Source organism: Solanum verrucosum, unplaced genomic scaffold, assembly GCF_900185275.1.
Source record: "Solanum verrucosum unplaced genomic scaffold, falcon-dt-bn FXZP01000177.1, whole genome shotgun sequence".
In the NCBI taxonomy this organism is placed as follows: domain Eukaryota; kingdom Viridiplantae; phylum Streptophyta; class Magnoliopsida; order Solanales; family Solanaceae; genus Solanum; species Solanum verrucosum.
In genome coordinates this window covers 924,645-944,521 of record NW_026020401.1, presented here as the reverse complement: position 1 = coordinate 944,521, position 19,877 = coordinate 924,645, and the positions used below count along the sequence as shown (strand labels likewise).

General features: G+C 36.9%; 2 protein-coding genes and 1 pseudogene across 2 annotated transcripts in view; 1 reads left to right on the top strand and 2 right to left on the bottom strand.

The window, feature by feature from the left end:
* The window catches only part of LOC125839970 (non-specific lipid-transfer protein 2-like), a 554,062-nt gene that overhangs the window by 23,631 nt on the left and 510,554 nt on the right, over window positions 1-19,877 (bottom strand). The window lies entirely within an intron of this gene.
* LOC125839893 (uncharacterized) lies at window positions 7,279-13,206 on the bottom strand (annotated as a pseudogene).
* LOC125839967 (ferredoxin-like) lies at window positions 18,457-18,891 on the top strand. The gene has a single exon (XM_049518930.1). The coding sequence runs from the start codon at window positions 18,457-18,459 to the stop codon at window positions 18,889-18,891; it is 435 nt and encodes a 144-aa protein (XP_049374887.1).

Below are 19,877 nucleotides of genomic sequence, written 5' to 3'. Positions count from 1 at the left end.
CACTATGGGAACTGGTATTCCCCCTTAATCAGTTCCCCCTTAATATTGCACCTGCACCACTATGGGAACTGGTATTCCCCCTTAATCAGTTCCCCCTTAATATTGCACCTGGTATTGCACGCACAATTCCCCCTAATTTCACAAAACTTCCCCTTTTTGACATCATGGAAAAGGGAAGCAGTAAACATATCCAAGTAAAAATGTAAGGCAAGGAAGAATTCGGGGCATTAAGCCACACAAAACATGAGTATAAGAGCAATAAGAGATCATAAAGCCACACAGGAACATGACACAAAATATAGAGAGCATCATATCATAGATACTAACCACTGTCATACAGTCAAAACATAAAGCCACATAAGAATTCAGAGTACAAGAGTGAACAAAACGAAAAAAATTATAGGGGAGACACATTTAGGACAGAGGGGGAAGGGGAGAGAGGGTACGCATAAACAGCAGCATGCGCTCAATTGCATCTTCATGAGCCTTGGTGATCTGTCTATTGAGGTCTTTAACCTCCCCACTGAGTGAGGCATTTGTCTTCAACAGTTGTGCATTTTAATCCCTCAATTTTTGCAGCACCTCTTCGTTAGCATGACTGGTACCAAGTCCCCCAGATATTGCCTTCTGAAGTTCAGACTTGAGTTTAGCAATTTCAACTTCCTTGTCATTCAGAAGATGGGTGAGATCATCCACTTCTCGTTTGAGAGTGGCATATTGTTCCAGAACCGTTGCTACCTGAGACCTACCCTTAGTTGGTCCCTCCATGCACTCACATTCCAGTAAAGTGGCCTTAGTGAACATCTGTTTGGTGGTACCTGGTACCCCCTTTCCTACTGGTACCTTAAAATTTTTGAAGACAAGGTTCAGCAAGTACCCATATGGAATGCCATGCTTAGCCTGTTTCCAGGTCATAACTCTGTACATGTGCTCCAACATGATGGCAGGAAGATTGATTTCTTCAAGTTCAACCACCTTCTCCATAAGAAATAAGTCAGCAACAGATGCCACTATACGTTTTTCAGTCATAGGCACGAGCACTTTGTTAATGAACTCGAACACCAACTGATATTCCCCTTTAAGAAGCTTCTTGGGCATCCCTGCACGCTTAATTTCTCCTCACTTGGTGGCAAGCTTAGTGAACTCCCCAGATGGTTTACATTTTTCAATGGTTCTAACTCCTTTTACAGGCACCCCCAGAATGATCCCAAGAGTTTCCTCATCCGAGAGTATGCTAATGTCCTTGACAGTGGTTGTGATTCCTCCATCTTCCAACAGTTCCATTTTGTAGAAAAACTCACGTACCTCGGGTTCATGTAGATACGGAGCAGGTGGTTCAAACAGATGACTCCATTTTTGAATTGTGACAACATCAAACAAGGTTGTCATACCAAACTTTGTTACAATGTCAGTGTCAAAGACTCTGCCATTTAACACTTTCTAATGTTCCATTTTTGCTATTCTCTCCTCCCCGTCATCTCCTTTTCTTCCTTTTGAGTTTGAATCCTATGACCAGGTCCCTTTACGGGTTGTGCATCCATACTCTTCTTCACTTTTTCCTTCTTTTCAGAAGATTTTTGTTTTGTCACTTTCTCCTTCTTTGCAGTATACTTTCTTGCCCTTTTCTGTGTTCCTTTCAGTTTCACCCTTTCCTCCTCAGCTTCCATTTTTCATTTTGCCACAACCCTAATAATATTATCAGATTGGGTCTCACTGTCGTCAACATGCATAGGAATAGATATGGGTTCTACAGTCAGAAAGCCCTTTTGTCTTCTTTTTCTTATTCTCTCAGTTTGAGCAACAATTGCCTCCATAGCACTTCCTAGAACCTTTTGAGTCACACTTCTCGTTCCATACCTCTTATTTTCACCCTTTAAATGAGTTTTGACAAGTTTTCCCTTTCCCCTTCTGTTTCTCTCCTCTGCACTATCTGTGCGTGTAGCAGGAGATACATCTTTAGATAACATGTTGACAGTTTCCAACTCATTAACCCTAATTTGTGAGGGATTTGTTCCGCGCACACCTCTGCTTCTCCATCTTAGTTGAGGCTCTTCTTCTTCCTCCCCATCATCCTCAACACCTAAAGGAATTGGAGTTTGGTCAAACACATGTTGAATTTTGTGTGAGACCTGATCCAGCGACCTGAGTTCTTGGTCTAACAATGTGGGTTGAGTATCCCCTCTTAGTGAGGCTAGACTTTGAATAATCACCAGTTCTACCCTTGTTGTTAGAATACACGAGTCTGGACCATTTTCGTCTGGCAGATCTCCGTCAAACAATATTTCAGATATGTTAGATGACACAACCATTGACCCAACCTCGGTTTCTTTAGAGAAAAGTTCAGCACCAAGTTTCGCCACAGATTGAGCCTCTAAATTCTGAGATTTTTCACCAGACACCACTAAGGTAGGGGAGTGGACCAAGACTTCGTCTGAGGGAGGAACATGGGAGGCCAAGACTTCGGTCTGAGGAGTGAATGACTCAACCATTTCACCACTCCCACAGACTGGAGTTGAGGGAGATTCCTCAAAGGTAGGGATGGAAAGTCGAATGAACTAGGGTTTTTAACTTCTTGGGAGAGTGGAGTCTTTAAGGAAGAATTAGAATTAGACATTGTTGAAGAAACTGAACAATAGATTCTGAAAGAGAATTAGTGAATCGTGTAGCAATAAAATATGTAGAAGTATAATGAATTTCGATTCACTTAGTTGGGGATTTTATAGAGAGAAGTTAGAAGGGTATCGGATCCCCAACAGTGGCGACTGATGGATTTAAAAACGAAAAGACGCCTGAAACTGACACGATGAATGAGGTATAGACATGTGGCAGTGACGTTGACAATTAAGACAATGTAGTATAAGTAATACTAACCTCATGAGGACCAGGTCTCCCTTTTACTTTGCAACCCTGCCTAGTGTGATTAAATCATCCATTCAGCTAGACATACCATGAGTGTATACCTGCATTAAGGTACCTAAGATGAATCCTTTTATGACCAGCATTAAAACAAGTATAGATACCTATCTTCCTTAGCATAGTCAGCAAAGGAGAAATTTGTACAAAATAGGGAAGGAATCATGTGATTTTGTGCATCCCCAGCCTCATCCTATTTTTGATGAATGATTCTTTACTTAGAGCCTTTGTAAAGATGTCAGCCAACTTATCTTTATTTTTGTAGAACCTCATCACCACATTTTGTTTTTCAACATTGTCTCTTAGAAAGTAATGTCTCACATCTGTGTGCTTTGTTCATTTGTGCTGGACAGGATCTTTGGCCATGTTCATGGCACTAGTGTTGTCACAAATGAGAGGAATAGTTTCTGTGAGTACACCAAAGTCTTCCAGCTGTTGCTTAACCCACAATAGTTGTGCACAACATGATCCAACAACCACATACTCAGCCTTTGCAGTAGACAATGCCACAAAATTTTGCTTCTTTGTTCCCCATGAAATCAAAGATGATCGTATGAAGTGTGCCATACGTGATGTACTTTTTTGATCAACCAGAAAACCTGCATAATCAGCATCAGCATAACTTATAAGATCAAAAGAGTCACCAGTAGGCTAGAAGAGGACCAAGTCCTGAGTTCCCTTCAAGTATCTCATGCCTTCAGGTGAGACTCCTTTGGTGCTGCTTGAAATCTTGCACACATCCCTACGCTGAAAACGATGTCTGGACTGCTTGCAGTCAAGTATAGAGGTGATCATATGATTCTCCTGTACATGGTTTGATTTACCTCTACACCATATTCATCTACATCAAGTTTTACACTTGTGCTCATGGGTGTATCCAACACTTTTACATCGAGCATATTGAATTTCTTGAGCAGCTCTTTGATGTACTTCTCTTGGCAAATTGAAGTACCTTGAGAGGACTGTTTGATCTGTAAGCCTAGAAAGAAAGTTAGTTCCCCCATCATGCTCATTTCGAACTCACTACTCATCAAATCAGCTAACTCCTTGCAAAGTGGGTCTGAAGTAGCTCCAAATATGATGTCATCCACATATACCTGCACAATTAACAATTTCTTACCTCTGGATTTTAAGAACAAAGATTATCAATTTTACCTCTCTTGAACCCATTGGTGAGAAGAAACTTTGACAGGCGTTCATACCAAGCTCTGGGAGCCTGCTTTAACCTATACAAAGCCTTGTCCAATTTCAGTACATGATCGGGCAGGTTTGCACCTTTAAAGCCTGGAGGCTGCTTGACATATACTTCTTCTTTCAGGTTCCCATTCAAGAAAACACTCTTGACATCCATTTGGAACAATTTGAACTCCATGTGAGTGACAAATGCTGTTAAGATTCTAATGCCTTCCATTCTGGCTACAGGAGCAAAAGTCTCATCATAATCAATTCCCGCTTCTTGATTGTAACCCTGTACCACAAGTCTTGACTTATTTCTAGTAATGATCCCATGCTCATCAAGTTTGTTTCTAAACACCCATCTGGTCCCAATAATAGTTCTGTCCGCTGGTCTGGGGACCAGGTGCCACATTTTTCTTCTTTCAAACTGATGAAGTTCCTCCTGCATTGAGACTACCCACTCTGCATCCTGTAGGGCTTCTTTGATGTTTTTAGGCTCAATGGTTGATATAAATACTGAAAATGCTGCCAGATTTCTTGATTTTGATCTGGTTTGAATTCCAGAATTAAGAGGGGAAATGAGATTGTCCAGTGGATAGGAGGATTGATGTTTCCATCAAGACTTCCTGGTAATTTCTTCTTCTCTGTCAGCATCAGAATCACCTTCACTTTCTTCAGAATTTGGAGGCAAGGCATCCTGTAATGGAACTGAGGGACCAGGTTCTCCTGAAGCGCCAGATTCCTCTCCTTGTGCAGTCTGATCATTCCTCTGTTGGTCTGTCTACTCTTCAAACTCATAGTCTTCACCATGGTCATTCAGTGTTCCTGATTCATCAAACTTGACATGCATACTTTCCTCAATACAAAGGGTTCTTTTATTGAACACTTTGTATGCCTTGCTTGTCGATGAATAACCGACAAATACACCCTCATCACTTCTAGCGTCAAATTTTCCTAGGTCATCCTTTCCATTGTTCAACACAAAGCACTTGCAACCAAAAGGCCTGAAGTGTGCAATAGAGGGTTTTTTGTTGTTCAACAACTCATAGGGGGTCTTTTTGATAACAAATTTGATGAGATACCTATTAGTCACATAGCATGCAGTTTTGACAGCTTTAGCCCAGAAATTCATAGCAAACCCTGAATCAATCAGCATAGTTTTGGCAATCTCCACCAAGGTTCTGTTCTTTCTTTCGACAACTCCATTTTGCTGAGGAGTTCTTGGTGCTGAGAAGTTGTGGTTTATTCCATGTTCTGCACAAAAACCTTCTAGCTCTAGATTTGATCTAACACTTGCTATTTTGCAGTTCAGCTTCACTTGAATAGCTTTTGCAAAGGTGATCAAGATTGCAATTGTCTCATCTTTAGTGTGCAGAAACAGATTCCATGTAAACCTGGAAAAGTCATCAACAATGACAAGAATATATTTCTTACCTCCCCTGCTTTGAATTCGAATAGGGCCACATAAGTCCATGTGAAGTAGCTCCAGAGGTCTTGATGTACTGATACCCTTCTTGGCTTTGAATGATGACTTAGTCTGTTTCCCTTTGGCACAAACATCGCAGACTTTGTCATTTATAAACTTTACTCTTGGCAATCCGCAGACCAGGTCCCCTGCAACAAGTTTGTTCAGCAAGAAATTACTCACATGACCCAGTCGTCTATGCCACAGATCAACATCATCAGCTTGTGCACTTAAGCATAATAGGTCATCTCCTTCTATGGAATCAAGATCAGCAACATACATGTTCTTCACTCTGGTAGCAGACATAACAACTCTTTGTGTTGAGCAATTTGTGACCAAGCATTTGTCAGCCATGAAAGAGACTTCATTCCCCTTGTCACAGATTTGAGATATACTCAACAAATTGAATTTTAAACCTTGCACATAATGCACATTGTTTATAGAGTTTTCAACAGACCTCCCAATTCTGCCAATACCAAGTCACTACTAAAAAAACTGTAAAAAGAGACCTCATGAGGTCTCTTTTCTGAAAAAGCAGACCTCAACAGTAGGTCGCTATAATGTAGGTGACTTTTTTGTAGAGACCTCATTAGGTCGCCAAACAGAGACCTCACAAGGTCACCAATAAATTTTCTGATTTTTTTTTTTTAAAAAAGACCTCATTAGGTCGCAATTTCATAATTTTCTTTTGTTTTATTTTTAATAAAGGTGGCCTCATGAGGTCACTGTTATATTATTTATTTTTTATTTTATTTTTAAAAAAAGAGACCTCGTGAGGTCCATACAGTATATTAAATTTATTTTAATTTCTGAATAGAGGCCTTATGAGGTTGCTTTAATTAAAACAAAAAAAAAATAATGACCTCATGAGGTTTGTTTTATGAAAGAAATAAAAACAAATCCGTAAAGAGACCTCATAAGGCTGCTTTTCTCATAGCCTAAAAAATGAATTTGCCAAAAAGAGACCTTGTGAAGTCTCTTTACTGCATTTCTAAAAAACAAACTGCAGAAAAGAGACCTCATGAGGTCTCTTTACTGCATTTCAAAAAACTAAAATGCAGAAAAACGACCTCATGAGGTCTCTTTTATGAAATTTCTGGAAAATAAAAGGCAAAAAAGAGACCACATGAGGTGTCTTTTCCTGGAAAAAAATTGGCAGCTTGTAACTGTTTTTGCAGCTGCTCATCACCTGTCACAATACCTCTCTAATTAGCTAAATCAAGCTCAAACAACTTCCAACAATCAACTGATACAACGTTTACTAAATATTCTCTTATCAACTCAATATGCAACTCACCTTCAACGTAATTCAAAATTGAACGAAAAACCATAAAATTCATAAGTTAGTTATATAATAGGATTTCAATGTTATAATGCATTCACAAAACAAATAAGTCCCATAAAAAAGTCATAAAGTAAAGAACTTAGATTATCTATTACAACTCTAAACTTCACTAATGCGGTAGTGTGTTTGCCACATGATCCTCATCTTCTTCATCACTACTAGACTCATCTGTCATATTTCTTTGTTGACCATACATTAGATATCGAGTAGGTTGAGACTGAGAGGGTCGAGGAGGGAAAGTGATATCATTGGAACAAGGGGGTATCCCTCATGAAGCAAGTAATGCATCGAATTGAGCCTTAAGACCCGCATATTCTAAGTCCCTCCGCCTTTCCCTAGCCCGCGAGTCTTCGACTTGGCTAGATAGCTTAGCTATCTTTTACTCCATAGCCAAATTTTTCTTCATCAATTCATCATCATAGGAACTACTTAGGCCTTCAAACTTAGAATGATATTCACGAAAGGTCTGTTGCGGCATGCCATAGGCATATCCATATCTACTCGGCCCACCAATCAAGTCTAACCACACTCTCTCAGCCTGTTCTTGAGTAAGTGGCATACCTCAATTTTCTTCTGGCTGAGTTTGTCGTAAATCCTCCAAAGCTTGATGATATCAATTCTAAATTGAATGGTATTAATATTAGAATATAAATTTAGAAAATAAGTAACTATTATTTTAAATTAGAGACTTACATAGGTCATTTCAGCTTGCGGCTCAACCCACACATCTGGATCTTCGAGATTTTTCTTCTTTCTTATGTGTGTTGCCTTGAATGCCTCTGCCTGAGTTACCGGTCTTCCTAGTTCCTTTTCCTACATATAAAAATAATTAAGTTATAATCAAGAGTAATTAAATAGTAATACCTAAAATATATAAGAACTTAAAGAAAAATGATACATACCAATTTCCTTCTCACACTTCCTTGACATTGAGCCCCACTTGTGTGTAGAGAACCACCCTTAGTAGATGATCTAGCCTTCTTACCAATCTCACTCATCTGCTTAAATCTTGGATCATTCGCCCAATGCACAAGTAATTTTTCCCAATCCTCTGATAGAATCCACCTAGGATTCTTATTATTTTTACGAGCTTTCATCAACAAACTAGCGAGAACATGCGCAACTTTCTTGTGAAAGTTTGCACAAATTTTGGTCTCATGTTCCGGACACCAAACACATTTTTTCTGCAATGAAATCATAAATTTTTAGTTAATAAGTATTATTGAAGACAAGTATTTAAATAGTGTTAAAGAAATAAATTTAAATATACCCTGAACTTCAAAAAAAATTATCTTTTGAGATTGCTTGGTATCTTGCCCCAAGTCGGAAAAGCATCTCTATAGAGATCTTTGATTGCCTGAGAAATGATCCCCACAACATCATCTAGATTGAAACTGTAATACAAAATAATTACAGGTTAAAATAAAGATAATTAAATGAGATAATCATAAACATAAGATTTTTTATAAAAAAAAATAATCTTATGTATAGCCATCAGGCTCAATGACAAATCTATTATGCATATCCCTCACGCCAACTTGTGTAAGGACCTGACCAGCTGTAGCTGACTGATTTGTGGTAGGAGTGTTAGGCTCAGAACCATTACCTTGAAGGCAAAGACTCGACATCCCAAGTTTTGAAGTAGATGATGATGATGAAGGTTGTGAGTAAATGTGCGAGAGAAACTAGACATTGGTCGGTTAGCCTCTGGAGGCAAAACACTGTATCCATGTGAGGTAACATACCCTGATGTGGGCCTCATCACAGGTACCTGGGGGGCGGTTAAGTATATTCCAATGGCAATATGTGGAGGCACATGATTATATGGCTCGGTCTGCCTAGAATAGCAATGTATCGGAGTGTCTCTTGGTGGGATATATGTTATGGAGTCTGATCTTTTATGTATCCCTGTCGGTCGTCTACTAACCATACCATCTTTCTTTTTTCTCTTTTTGGGGGCATTATCAATATCTTTATTCTTATTACCACCTGCCATCTAATTAGTAACAAAAACATTCTAGTCAAATAAGGTTAGATATTTACATAACAAGTAAAGTCTCAATCAAAATTAACTAAAGCTGAAACTAAATTAACTACTGGTGTATTTTGTTATGTTCATGAATGTTTGTTATGTCATTCAAATAAGAACAACTTCAAAGAAAAAATAAGTAAATTTCAAGTTCTCACGGAAACAAGTTACCTAACTCAAGATTACTGTATGTAGATACAATGACAATACTTCACATTTTGAACTTACCATTTGTTGAGTTAGTTGATTTAAACAAATAGAATGCAAGGACAAAAAACTAATGCAAGGGCACATGCTTCTAATAACTTCCTAAGGCAGATAACTCTTACGAAACTAGCAAATCAGACACATTAACATAGACAATACAAATGTCCATGTATCAAAAATACGTCTCTTCTTAACCAAATTAGTAACAAAAAATTAGAGCATGGAACTTACCATTTGTTGAGTTAGTTGATTTAAACAAATTGGATGCCTGTGAAGGAAAATGACTAGGGAACACAAGTACTAAAATAAATCTTATCTCTTTTGGTGGAAAGAAAACATTTTTAAAAAACTCGATGTAATCAGACTCTGAAAATCATTTCATCAACAAAGATATCATCCAGCAATCGATTTACCATCTGCCAAAGACACACACAATCCTAAGAAATGGACCTGTTCTTACCTCTAGGCAGCAACTCAATTTAGCAATGCAATATAACTATTATTCCTCCTCATCCTCATCCTCATCCTCTTCTTCTGACCATTCTTCTTCATCTAACCACACTTCCTCATTAATTGATGCAGTTGCCCCTTCATCTGTTATTTTTTCTATATCAACCTCTTCTAATATGTGTTCAGGATGCTCTAAATCATTTTCTAATTCAACATCCACTGTGTGGTGAACACTTGATATATCATCATCCTGGTATGCAACATCCAACACGTTTTCAACTTCCACACGACCCATGGGTTTGGTTTTAATCACTACCCACCAATCCACTTTATCTGGACGCAAGGGATAAGGAGCATAGTACACTTGCTTAACATTTTGTGCAATAATGAAAGGATCATATGCTCCATACTCCCTTGTATGCTTTACTTCAATAATATTATATTGTTTGATTTCTCTTGTACCTTTTTTTAGGGTTGGATCAAACCACTTGCATCTAAACAATACAATCTTTTTTATAGGCCACCCAGAATACTCCATTTCCAAAACCTCCTTGAGCACCCCATAATAATCAACTCCATCTTGATTTCCATCACCACCTTTCACCCAAACTCCACTATTGTTAGTTTTTTTTGTATATTTGGAGCATTCTTCAGTATTGAATTTAAAACCATTTACAAGATACTTGTCCATTGAATAAATCTTGATGGGTCCCCAAGAAAGGTCCTTCAAAAATTGATCAAATTGACCATTTTTTGTGTCATAAATCTATAAATATTTGAAAAGTAGGAAATTAGCATCATTTAAATATATATTTATTTAATAATGATAGTATTATGAAAATATTATAAGGCTTACATAATCTTGAAACCACTTTGAAAAATGCTCAAACATTTTTTCATTGCCATATAAATGCACAGAGTAGCTGTCAAAGAAGATGGATATTGAGTTAATTGTTTTGCCTTGTAATTACATATTTTTGTGCAAAAATAACAACTTACTCAAGAAATGATTTAACTTGTGGGCAATTCAACAAGACATGTGTCGATGCAGACTTAAACTCCATGGCATTAAGATTCCTCCTTGTACGTTTTTTTGAACCTTTGCCTGATTGATTGAAGATTGATAGTGGCTTCATAGTCTCGCCACCATCATCATGGCGATTAGGTCTATTTCGTAAGCATGGCACACTACTTTTGAAGTAATAAGAACCAAAATTAGTTATCTCCCTAGCAAGATGGAATTCAACCATTGAGCCTTCAAGTCTATGTTTTTGCTTCATGCCCCGTTTAGACTTGCCAATAGTCCTACATTATATTATATTATCATTGATTTTAACAAAATATTGATATAAAAATATTAAGAGTTAAACACTTACCTCTCAAATTGATACATCCATCTATATTGAACCGAACCTCCGAGGCGTGCTTCATGCACCAAATGTACAGGAAGATGTTCCATCACATCGAAAAATCCAGATGGTAGAATCTTCTCCAACTTATTTGTAATTATAGGAGTATTTTGATCTATCTGAACTAGGTTGTCTTCTCTTAACGTATTAGAACACAAGTCCTTGAAGAACAAACTAATTTCAATCATAGGTTTCCAAATTCTATCGGGCAAGCCACTAAATGCAATGGGGAGTAATGTTTCCATGAAGACATGACAATCATGACTTTTCATACCATGTAATTTTCTGTGCTCCATATCAACACGTTTTCCCAAATTTGAAGCATGTCCATCAGGCATCTTAAGCTACTCGACCCATTCACATATTTTACGCTTTTGATCCAATGTAAATGAATAACTAGCCTTAGGCTTGAAGAACTTGTTGTTAAGTTTCTCTTGCAACCATAACTTTTTTCACCTACAGTATTCTGGTAAGTCCATTCTAGCTTTAACATTATCTTTTGTCTTGCCATTGACATCCATTACTGTGTTAAATAAATTATCAAAGTAATTTTTTTCGATATGCATGACATCAAGATTATGTCGAAGAAGATTATCCTTCCAATATGGTAACTCCCAAAATATGCTTTGTTTTGTCCAATTATGTGCAACACCATACCCATCAAATTTGTACGGTTGTTCTTCTGTGACCTTTGGAAAGTGTTGAACCCTTTCCCAAACTTGTTCTCCAGTCAATATTGGAGGTGGACAATTCTGTTTAACAGTATTCTTTCTGAATGTATTTTTCATACTCTTAAACTCATGATCCATTGGCAAGAACTGTCTTTGATAATCAAACCAACAATTTTTACGACCATGTTTAAAAGTGAATGATTTAGTATTTTCCATACAGTAAGGACTAGCTAACTTTCCCGCTATTATCCACCCTGACAACATTCCATACGTAGGAAAATCATTAATAGTCCACATTAAGGCAGCCCGCAAATTAAAATTTTGCTTAAGAGACACATCAAATGTTTCAACCCCATGAACCCACAACTATTTCAACTCATCAATCAAAGGTTGCAAGTATACATCAATCAAGACTTTTGGATTTCGTGGGCCAGGAATGACACAATTGAGAAATATATATGGACTGGTCATACACATCTCAGGTGGAAGATTATATGGTGTTACAAATACAGGCCAACAAGAATATGGTGCAGTAGAAACATAATGTGGTGTGAATCCATCTGAACATAGACCCAATCTAATGTTTCGTGGTTCGGCTGCAAACTGTGGATATGTTCTATCAAAATGCTTCCAGGCCTCTCCATCAGAAGGATGACACATAACACCAAGTGGTCTTCTATTTTCATGGTGCCATCTCATATGAGGAGCAGAGCTATTAGATGCATACAACCTCTTTAACCTTGGTATAAGAGGTAAGTAATGCATCGCCTTAATAGGAACTTTCTTCCCGCTTGGAGTCAACTTATAACGACATTTTCCACAAAACTTGCACGATTCTAGATCAATATCATCCTCATAGTATAGCATGCAGCCATTTTCACAACAATGAATTCTCATCGATGACAATCCTAACTTTGATACCAACCTCTTTGCCTTATAGAAATTATCAGGTATCTCTAGATTTGGGTCAACTAAATCATGCATAAGGTCAATCACATAGTCCATTCCATTGCCCCTTGAAGAACATTCCAATATGATTTGATACTTAATAATCTCACAGCAATATACAATTGCGAGTGTGGACACCCCTCATATAAAGGCTGACTAACAGCTTCCAATTGTTCAAAGAAAATTTTACATTCAACATTAGGAGCTTCTTCACCTTGATTACCAGATTCAAAATCAGAATGCACCCCAAACGCATCCTGAACCATGTCATGCATTCTATAATTTTCTGCATTAGAATTCACTGCACTACTACTTTCACCAGGAACATAATGTTGAAATACATCAAAACTATTATCAGTTTCTTCATGACTAGTCCACACTGTGTATTCTTTTTTAAACCCATTTCGATAGAGATGAAGCTCAACAATATCTGGCTTTTCATAATTCAAACATTTACACTTATTACAAGGACACTTAATCACACCATTACGTTGAAAAGGTTCTAGTGTCTTTGCATACTCCACAAAATCAGTGACACCTTCTACAAATTCAGGTCTTAGCCCAATTCGACCAAAATTAGTCACATTATACATCCAACTACGGTCCATCTACACAAATATCGCAAAATTTGCCTTTGTTAAACATTAAATTAAGTAGCAATTTACAAACCTAGAAATCAAATTATATCATTCTACCTAAAACATAAGCTACAGTTTCCATGTATAATATTCTCACTAATTGGTGGTATTATTACAGTACATAGAACTCTTTTAAAAGTTTTTTTTTCATAAACTAAAACATAAGCTACAGTTCCCATGTATAATACTCTCACTAATTGGTGGTATTATTACAGTACATAGAACTATTTTGATAAGCTACAGTCCGAAATGTATATGCTATTATTGGAAAACATAAATGATTCACTGTATTTTTTGTCATTGAAGAAGAGGAAAAACATGTTACTTTCTTTTTTTCATTCTTCTTCACGAAAGAGCAAACTAGAAAGCAACCAATCAAGAAAAAAATGAAAAAAAATCTGCATTTGTTCCAACTTTTCAAATTAAAAACTGAAAAAGCTCAAAAATACATGTTCAAAATTGATAGATGGAGTTCTCACGAATCGACGACGGAACTAGGGCTTCAAACTGAGTGAGTGAGTGGCCGGTGGTAGGCTCAACGGAGAGGCAATATCGTCTCTGAAGCTACAGAATCGTGGAAGATAGAGACAAGTTAGGGCTTTTTAGGTGATATAAAATTGTGGGAAAGAGACGCGCCAAGTTAAAAAATAAATAATGCCTTTTGTTTTAATTTTTTTCCTTTTTTTAGTCAAATTTGTTCAATAATATTTTAAAATAAGAGACCTCATGAAGTCTCTTATTTTAAATATTATTGACCAAATTTGACTAAAAAAAGGAGACCTTAGGAAGTCTCTAATTTTATTTTTCACAAATAGAGACCTCGTGAGATGGCATATTTTAGGCAAAGTAGCAGCAAAAATAACTTTTAGAATAAGTGTCTATACTAAATTTTTTATATATATAATCGACCTCATGAGGTCTCTTTTTAGCGACCTATTTTTGAGGTCTCTTTTCTTAGGTCTCTTTTATCAGTTTTTTTAGTAGTGAGTATAAAACCCTTCTTTCCACCACCAAAAGACATACCACCGCCCTGATGTACTTGTAAAGAGAGGAAGTTGGAAGTGTCTCCAGTCATGTACCTTGAGCATCCGATGTCCATGTACCAACACTGACTCATTCCTCTCTTCTGCATAAGAGTTACTTGTTAGATTTTGGAGCCCACTTCAATTGGAGTTCCCAATAATCATCAAAGGGCTTGATAAGAAACCTTCTTGGCCAGGGAGGCAAGGTGTTCTTACTGAAATGATAATGAGGACCAGGTCCCTTTTTTCCCTTTTTGTCATTGTTTATGCATTTGACAGATTTTATATGGATATCTTTGATCCTTTTCAGACTTTCACTCTTATCTTTCAAGTGGCCGTTTCAACCGCAATAAGTACACAAGAGATTATCAGATACAGACACATACTTACTATGGGGATTGAAAGGGGGCTCTATAGGTCTGTATCCTAACCCTTTCTTACCATTGAAACCCTGATTAGCCAGATTAGAAAGCATCCTAGAGGAGTCAACCCATTTTAAGGAGTGGCTTAACTCCTCATTGATCCTGCTCAAGTCCTTTCTAAGTTAGGAGTTTATTTCAAGGGATTCAGTAAGTTTAGACTCAGAATCTTTTAGCTTTTCTTCCAGCTCTTCCTCAAAGATACTAAGTTTTCTCTTTCCACTTGCTGAGGGACCAGGTTCCCCACTAGTCTCAGTGACACAAGTTTCTAAGATCTTTATTCTAATGCTCATTTCAGACACTTGATCTATGAGAGTGGAGTTCTCATTTTCATGCATACTTATTTTCTCATTCATCAACAAATTTTCAGCAGTTCGCTTAACAATGGAGTCAATGAGAAGAAAAACAAGTTTCCTCAATTTTTTGACATGAAGAGTATCTAGATAATTTTTTAAGTCAAGAAGAGTTACCTCATTTGAGTCTTCTTCATCATCGGAGTTCACCATCAAGGAGAAAATTGAGTTGAAGATACTTTCATTATCTTCAATCGCCATCATAGAGACATTTTCATGATTCTCATCATCTTCTTCTGACTCACTAGTGTCATTTCCCCAAACAGCAAGTGCCTTCCTGACTACCTGATCAACATGAGCCTTTCTTCGAGCATGGTCTGGGACCAGGTCCCTCTTACGAGTTCTGGTGTCATGAGTTTCTTGCTTCTGACTGGGGCAGTCTCTCATGAAGCGACCAGGTCTGCTGCACTTGTGACACAGATCACTTGCCGTGGCGATCCTACTGTTGGAAGCCTTCTTTTGGAAAACTCCTTACCTTTTAATGATCTTCTGAAATCGCCTAGTAATATAGGCCATTTCGTCTTCCTCATCGCCTACTTCATTCTTAGAAGTTTTTAGAGCAATGGATTTTTCTTTCCTTCATTCCTTTATGTTTGTTCCCTGCTTCTTGTTTAGCTCATATGTCTGAAGATTCCCAATCAGCTCGTCTATGGGAAGAGTCATCAGGTCTTTCACCTCTATTATAGCATTCGCCTAGCTTTCCCAAGAGTTATGAAGCACCTTAAGAATTTTGCGGACCTGCTTGTAAGTGGAAATAGGCTCGCCCAAACACCTGAGCTCGTTGGTGATGGAAGTGAAACATGAGTTCATTTCAAAGATGGTTTCACCTTCCTTCATCACAAAATTCTCATATTAGGTGGTAAGCATGTAAACCTTTGATTCCTTAACTCATTTGGTCCCTTCATGAGCTGTTTCAAGACAATCCTAAATTTATTTGGCTGTCTCACAAGCAGAGATTCTGTTATACTCATCCGATCCAATCCCACACACTAGTATCTTCTTGGCTTTGTAATTCTTTTCAATTTTCTTCATATCAGCTTTATTGTATTCTTTTCTTGTCTTGACCATAGTAGTGGTGGTCTCTCCATCTTTCACTTCCTTGACTGGAATGTAAGGATCATCAAGAATGATGTCCCACAACTCAGTGTCCTCTACATTGATAGAATCATGCATACGATTTTTCCACCATCCATATTACTGTTCATTGAATCGAGGTGATCTGGTCGAAGACTGTCCTTCCTCCATGTTAGGTGGAGCGGCCATTCCGTCAGGATCTTTCCTTTTCTTGGTGTTAACCAGAGAGAAAAGACTTACTCTGATACCACTTGTTGGAATGTATGCGACCACCAGTGTCAATGGGACCAGGTTTTCAGCACAGTTGAAACTAAAATAGTAAAGAACAAGTGCTGAAAAGTAAAAATTGACAAGAGAGTTTACGTGAAAACCTCCTTGCTCAAGGGAGTAAAACCACGACCTGGCTTGCCAGGACTTTTAGAACTGCTTTTCACTAATCTTCTCGAGCAAAAGTAAAAGCCAATTACAAATCGAGATTAGCCTATTAATCCCAACTCTAAGTAACACCTCTTATTACTTAGACGAGCTAGAGTAGATGCCACACTACCCATTATACTAATCCTATCCCGATTAATATAGATTTAGAGTAAGAACCAAGTTAACTCTAACTCATAACTTACAATGATTCACACAAATTGAAATGTTTCTTATCACAACGAAACGAATCCTACAATGTAAGCACTATTACAAGCAAACAAAATACAGCTGGTACAAAAAAGCAATAGAAGCACTTCTATCAGATCCCTTGTTGCTTTGAAGCTTGAAAGTTTCTCTCTTTGAATGAATGAATGCATCATGTTGTTTGTTGTTTGATATATACTATGAAGAGTTATTACCCAACATACAAACAACCTCGTCGCTTCTGATTGGTGAAGTACTCCGCAGCTTTACCAACTCCCTGACACGGACAGTTTTTACAGTTGTACAACATTTTGACAACCGGACAAGTATTCATACTCTGCAGAGGACCAGGTCCCTGCACTTGTGAGGAGATCATCAAAACATCTAGAAGCATAAGCACTTATCACATCTATATGTAAATTATATGCCATTAATGAAATGGCATTGACATTCCATGCATAGATGGCAAATGTAATATATGTCCAACCAGACTTAATGGAGTCTATCTCATCTTGTCACATTCTCTTTTTTTTATTATTACATTAGAGAATCACCATTAATATACTAAATTTGGTTCCATAGACTTAGGGCTATAGAAATTTTACAAAGTTAACTAGTCTTATAGTAGAGGCGTATAAAGGATTTCGAGAGGATGTGTAGTACTATTACGAAAAGGTGAATTTAAGATATAAATTTGGACACGATACAGATGAATCCAAAGTCACGGTGATTGAGAAAGCAAAGGGTGTAACACCTCTATTACAAGACTCAGAACAATAACCCTATGTCCAATATATCAACTACCTCTAGTTAAAATAGATTTCAATAAAAAACCACAACATCTAACTCAACTTGGCTTGAGAACGATTACAACTGAAATGATCTATGTTCCGTTATAACGTTGGAATAGATCTTAAAATATCAAAGCATAAGACACTAAAACAACTGTAGATCTATTGATCAGGTCCTTTACTGCTTGTGAGAATAATGATTTCTTAAGAGAGATGACTTTTGCTTTGAATACTCTTGATTGCAAAATTAGGTTGTTTCTTGTCAATAAGTGCTCGATATAAGATGGACAAAAACAATCTAATAGTATGTCATTGGTTGATCAGAGTTGTGCACATCATATCCTTACTATTTAGCTCATAGCCAAAAGAAATTCATAGCTAAATAGAAGTAGTGATATTTATAGTTTAGCTCCTCACTTGTTTAATTTCCTAAAAATAAATGGAAAAAAAACAAGAAGTTTTCTTTCCAAATCAATTTCCAAGATTTTTCTTTTCTTTGTCATGTATTTTGAATAAAATAGGCAAGCTATTAAAATTAGCCAAATAAATAATTCGTTCGCAAATCACATGTTTGTGGATATTTTAAGTACATAAAACCTTTTTTTAAGTATCACTAAAATCCTTATCCAAATCTTTGAATTTTCAGAGATTTTTCCCTTTAAATCTTTTAAAATTTAATAAAGAAATTCGTTAACTTCCTTTTAAAAAATTAAATGGCGAAATCTCAACCAATTTCAGTATTTTCGCTTTCAACTATTTTTCCAAACAACTTCATTTTCCACATGATAAAAAATACTAGCCATAATGTTGACACGTGGAAGTTAAACCAACCTTACCCTTCTCCAAAACACACTATATCTACAAGCCCCTCCCATATTCTGTCTTCATATCTCCAAAGTCCAAACCAAACCAAAGAATTCAAACAATGGCTAATATTCCTTGCACCATAGTTAACACTTGTTTCTTCCCAAGAAAAAGTGTTGTTACTAGCCTTAAAGCCATACCAAATGTTGGTGAAGCTCTCTTTGGTCTTAAAAGTGGTACAAGTGGAAGGATTATTTGCAAGGCTACTACATACAAAGTGAAGCTTATTACACCAAAAGGAAGTTTTGAATTTAATTGTCCTCATAATGTTAACATTCTTGACCGAGCCCTAGAAACCGGGCTCGATCTTCCTTTCACATGTAAGGCTGGTTCTTGCTCATCTTGTGTTGGAAAGATTATTGCTGGAACTGTTGATCAGTCTGAGAACAGTTATCTTGATGATGAAGAAATAAAAAAAGGATATGTGCTCACATGTGTTGCTTACCCAAAGTCTAATGTTACCATTCATACTAACAAGGAGAAGGAGCTTGGCTAAGTTCAATGTTTCTTTGATCATTGAGCATTTAGCGTTTTTATATAATAACTTCTTTTGTTATCACAAAAGCTGCTATATATGTACCTCTTTTAAGTCAAATGATGACTTGTACGAATAATGATGGAAGTGTTCATTTTCATCTTTTAAGTCAATGATGACTTGTACTCAGTAGTTAAAATAGATTTCAATAAAAAATCACCACATCTAACTCTATCCATGAACTTGGCTTGAGAACGATTACAACTAAAACGATCTATGTTCCGTTATAACGTTGGAATAGATCTTACAATATTAAAGCATAAGACACTAAACTCAAATAATTGTAGATTCATCGATCAGGTCCCTTGCTTCTTGTGAGAATAATACTTTCTTAAGAGAGATGATTTTTGCTTTGAATACTCTTGATTGCAAAAATCAGGTTGTTTCGTGTCAAAGTGTCCAATATAAGATGGAGAAAAACAATCAAGTAGTATGTCATTGGTTGAGAGTTGTGCACATCTACCGTCTGCCCACCTACCACAGCAGGCGTAGTAGCTTTACAGCTGCACTGCATCGACTTGGCTTGAATGACTTACACTTGAACTCGAGGGATCAGGTCGCTCTACTAAATATTCTATAATTTGTTAATTCATCAAAACATCAATATGGAACGGAACACAATCTAATTCTAAAGACCGCACAACATGATTCGGACACTGATAATGAGCAAATGGTTATATTGGTCCGCAAGTTTAGAAAGTTTTTCAAGAAGGATTCTGAAAATAGAAAATTTCGCAACAAAATTGGTATCTAAATAGTGGTTGCTCCAAGCACTTGGCAGGAAACAAAAAACACGTCCTCTCATTGACAACCTTTGATCATTATTTTAAAAATTGAAATTAGCTATAAACATCATCACGAATCCTTGCTATTTGCTCATAGCCAAAAAAAAAAATCATAGCTAAATAAAATTAGCGATATATGTTGTTGAGCTATAAAATTTGTCT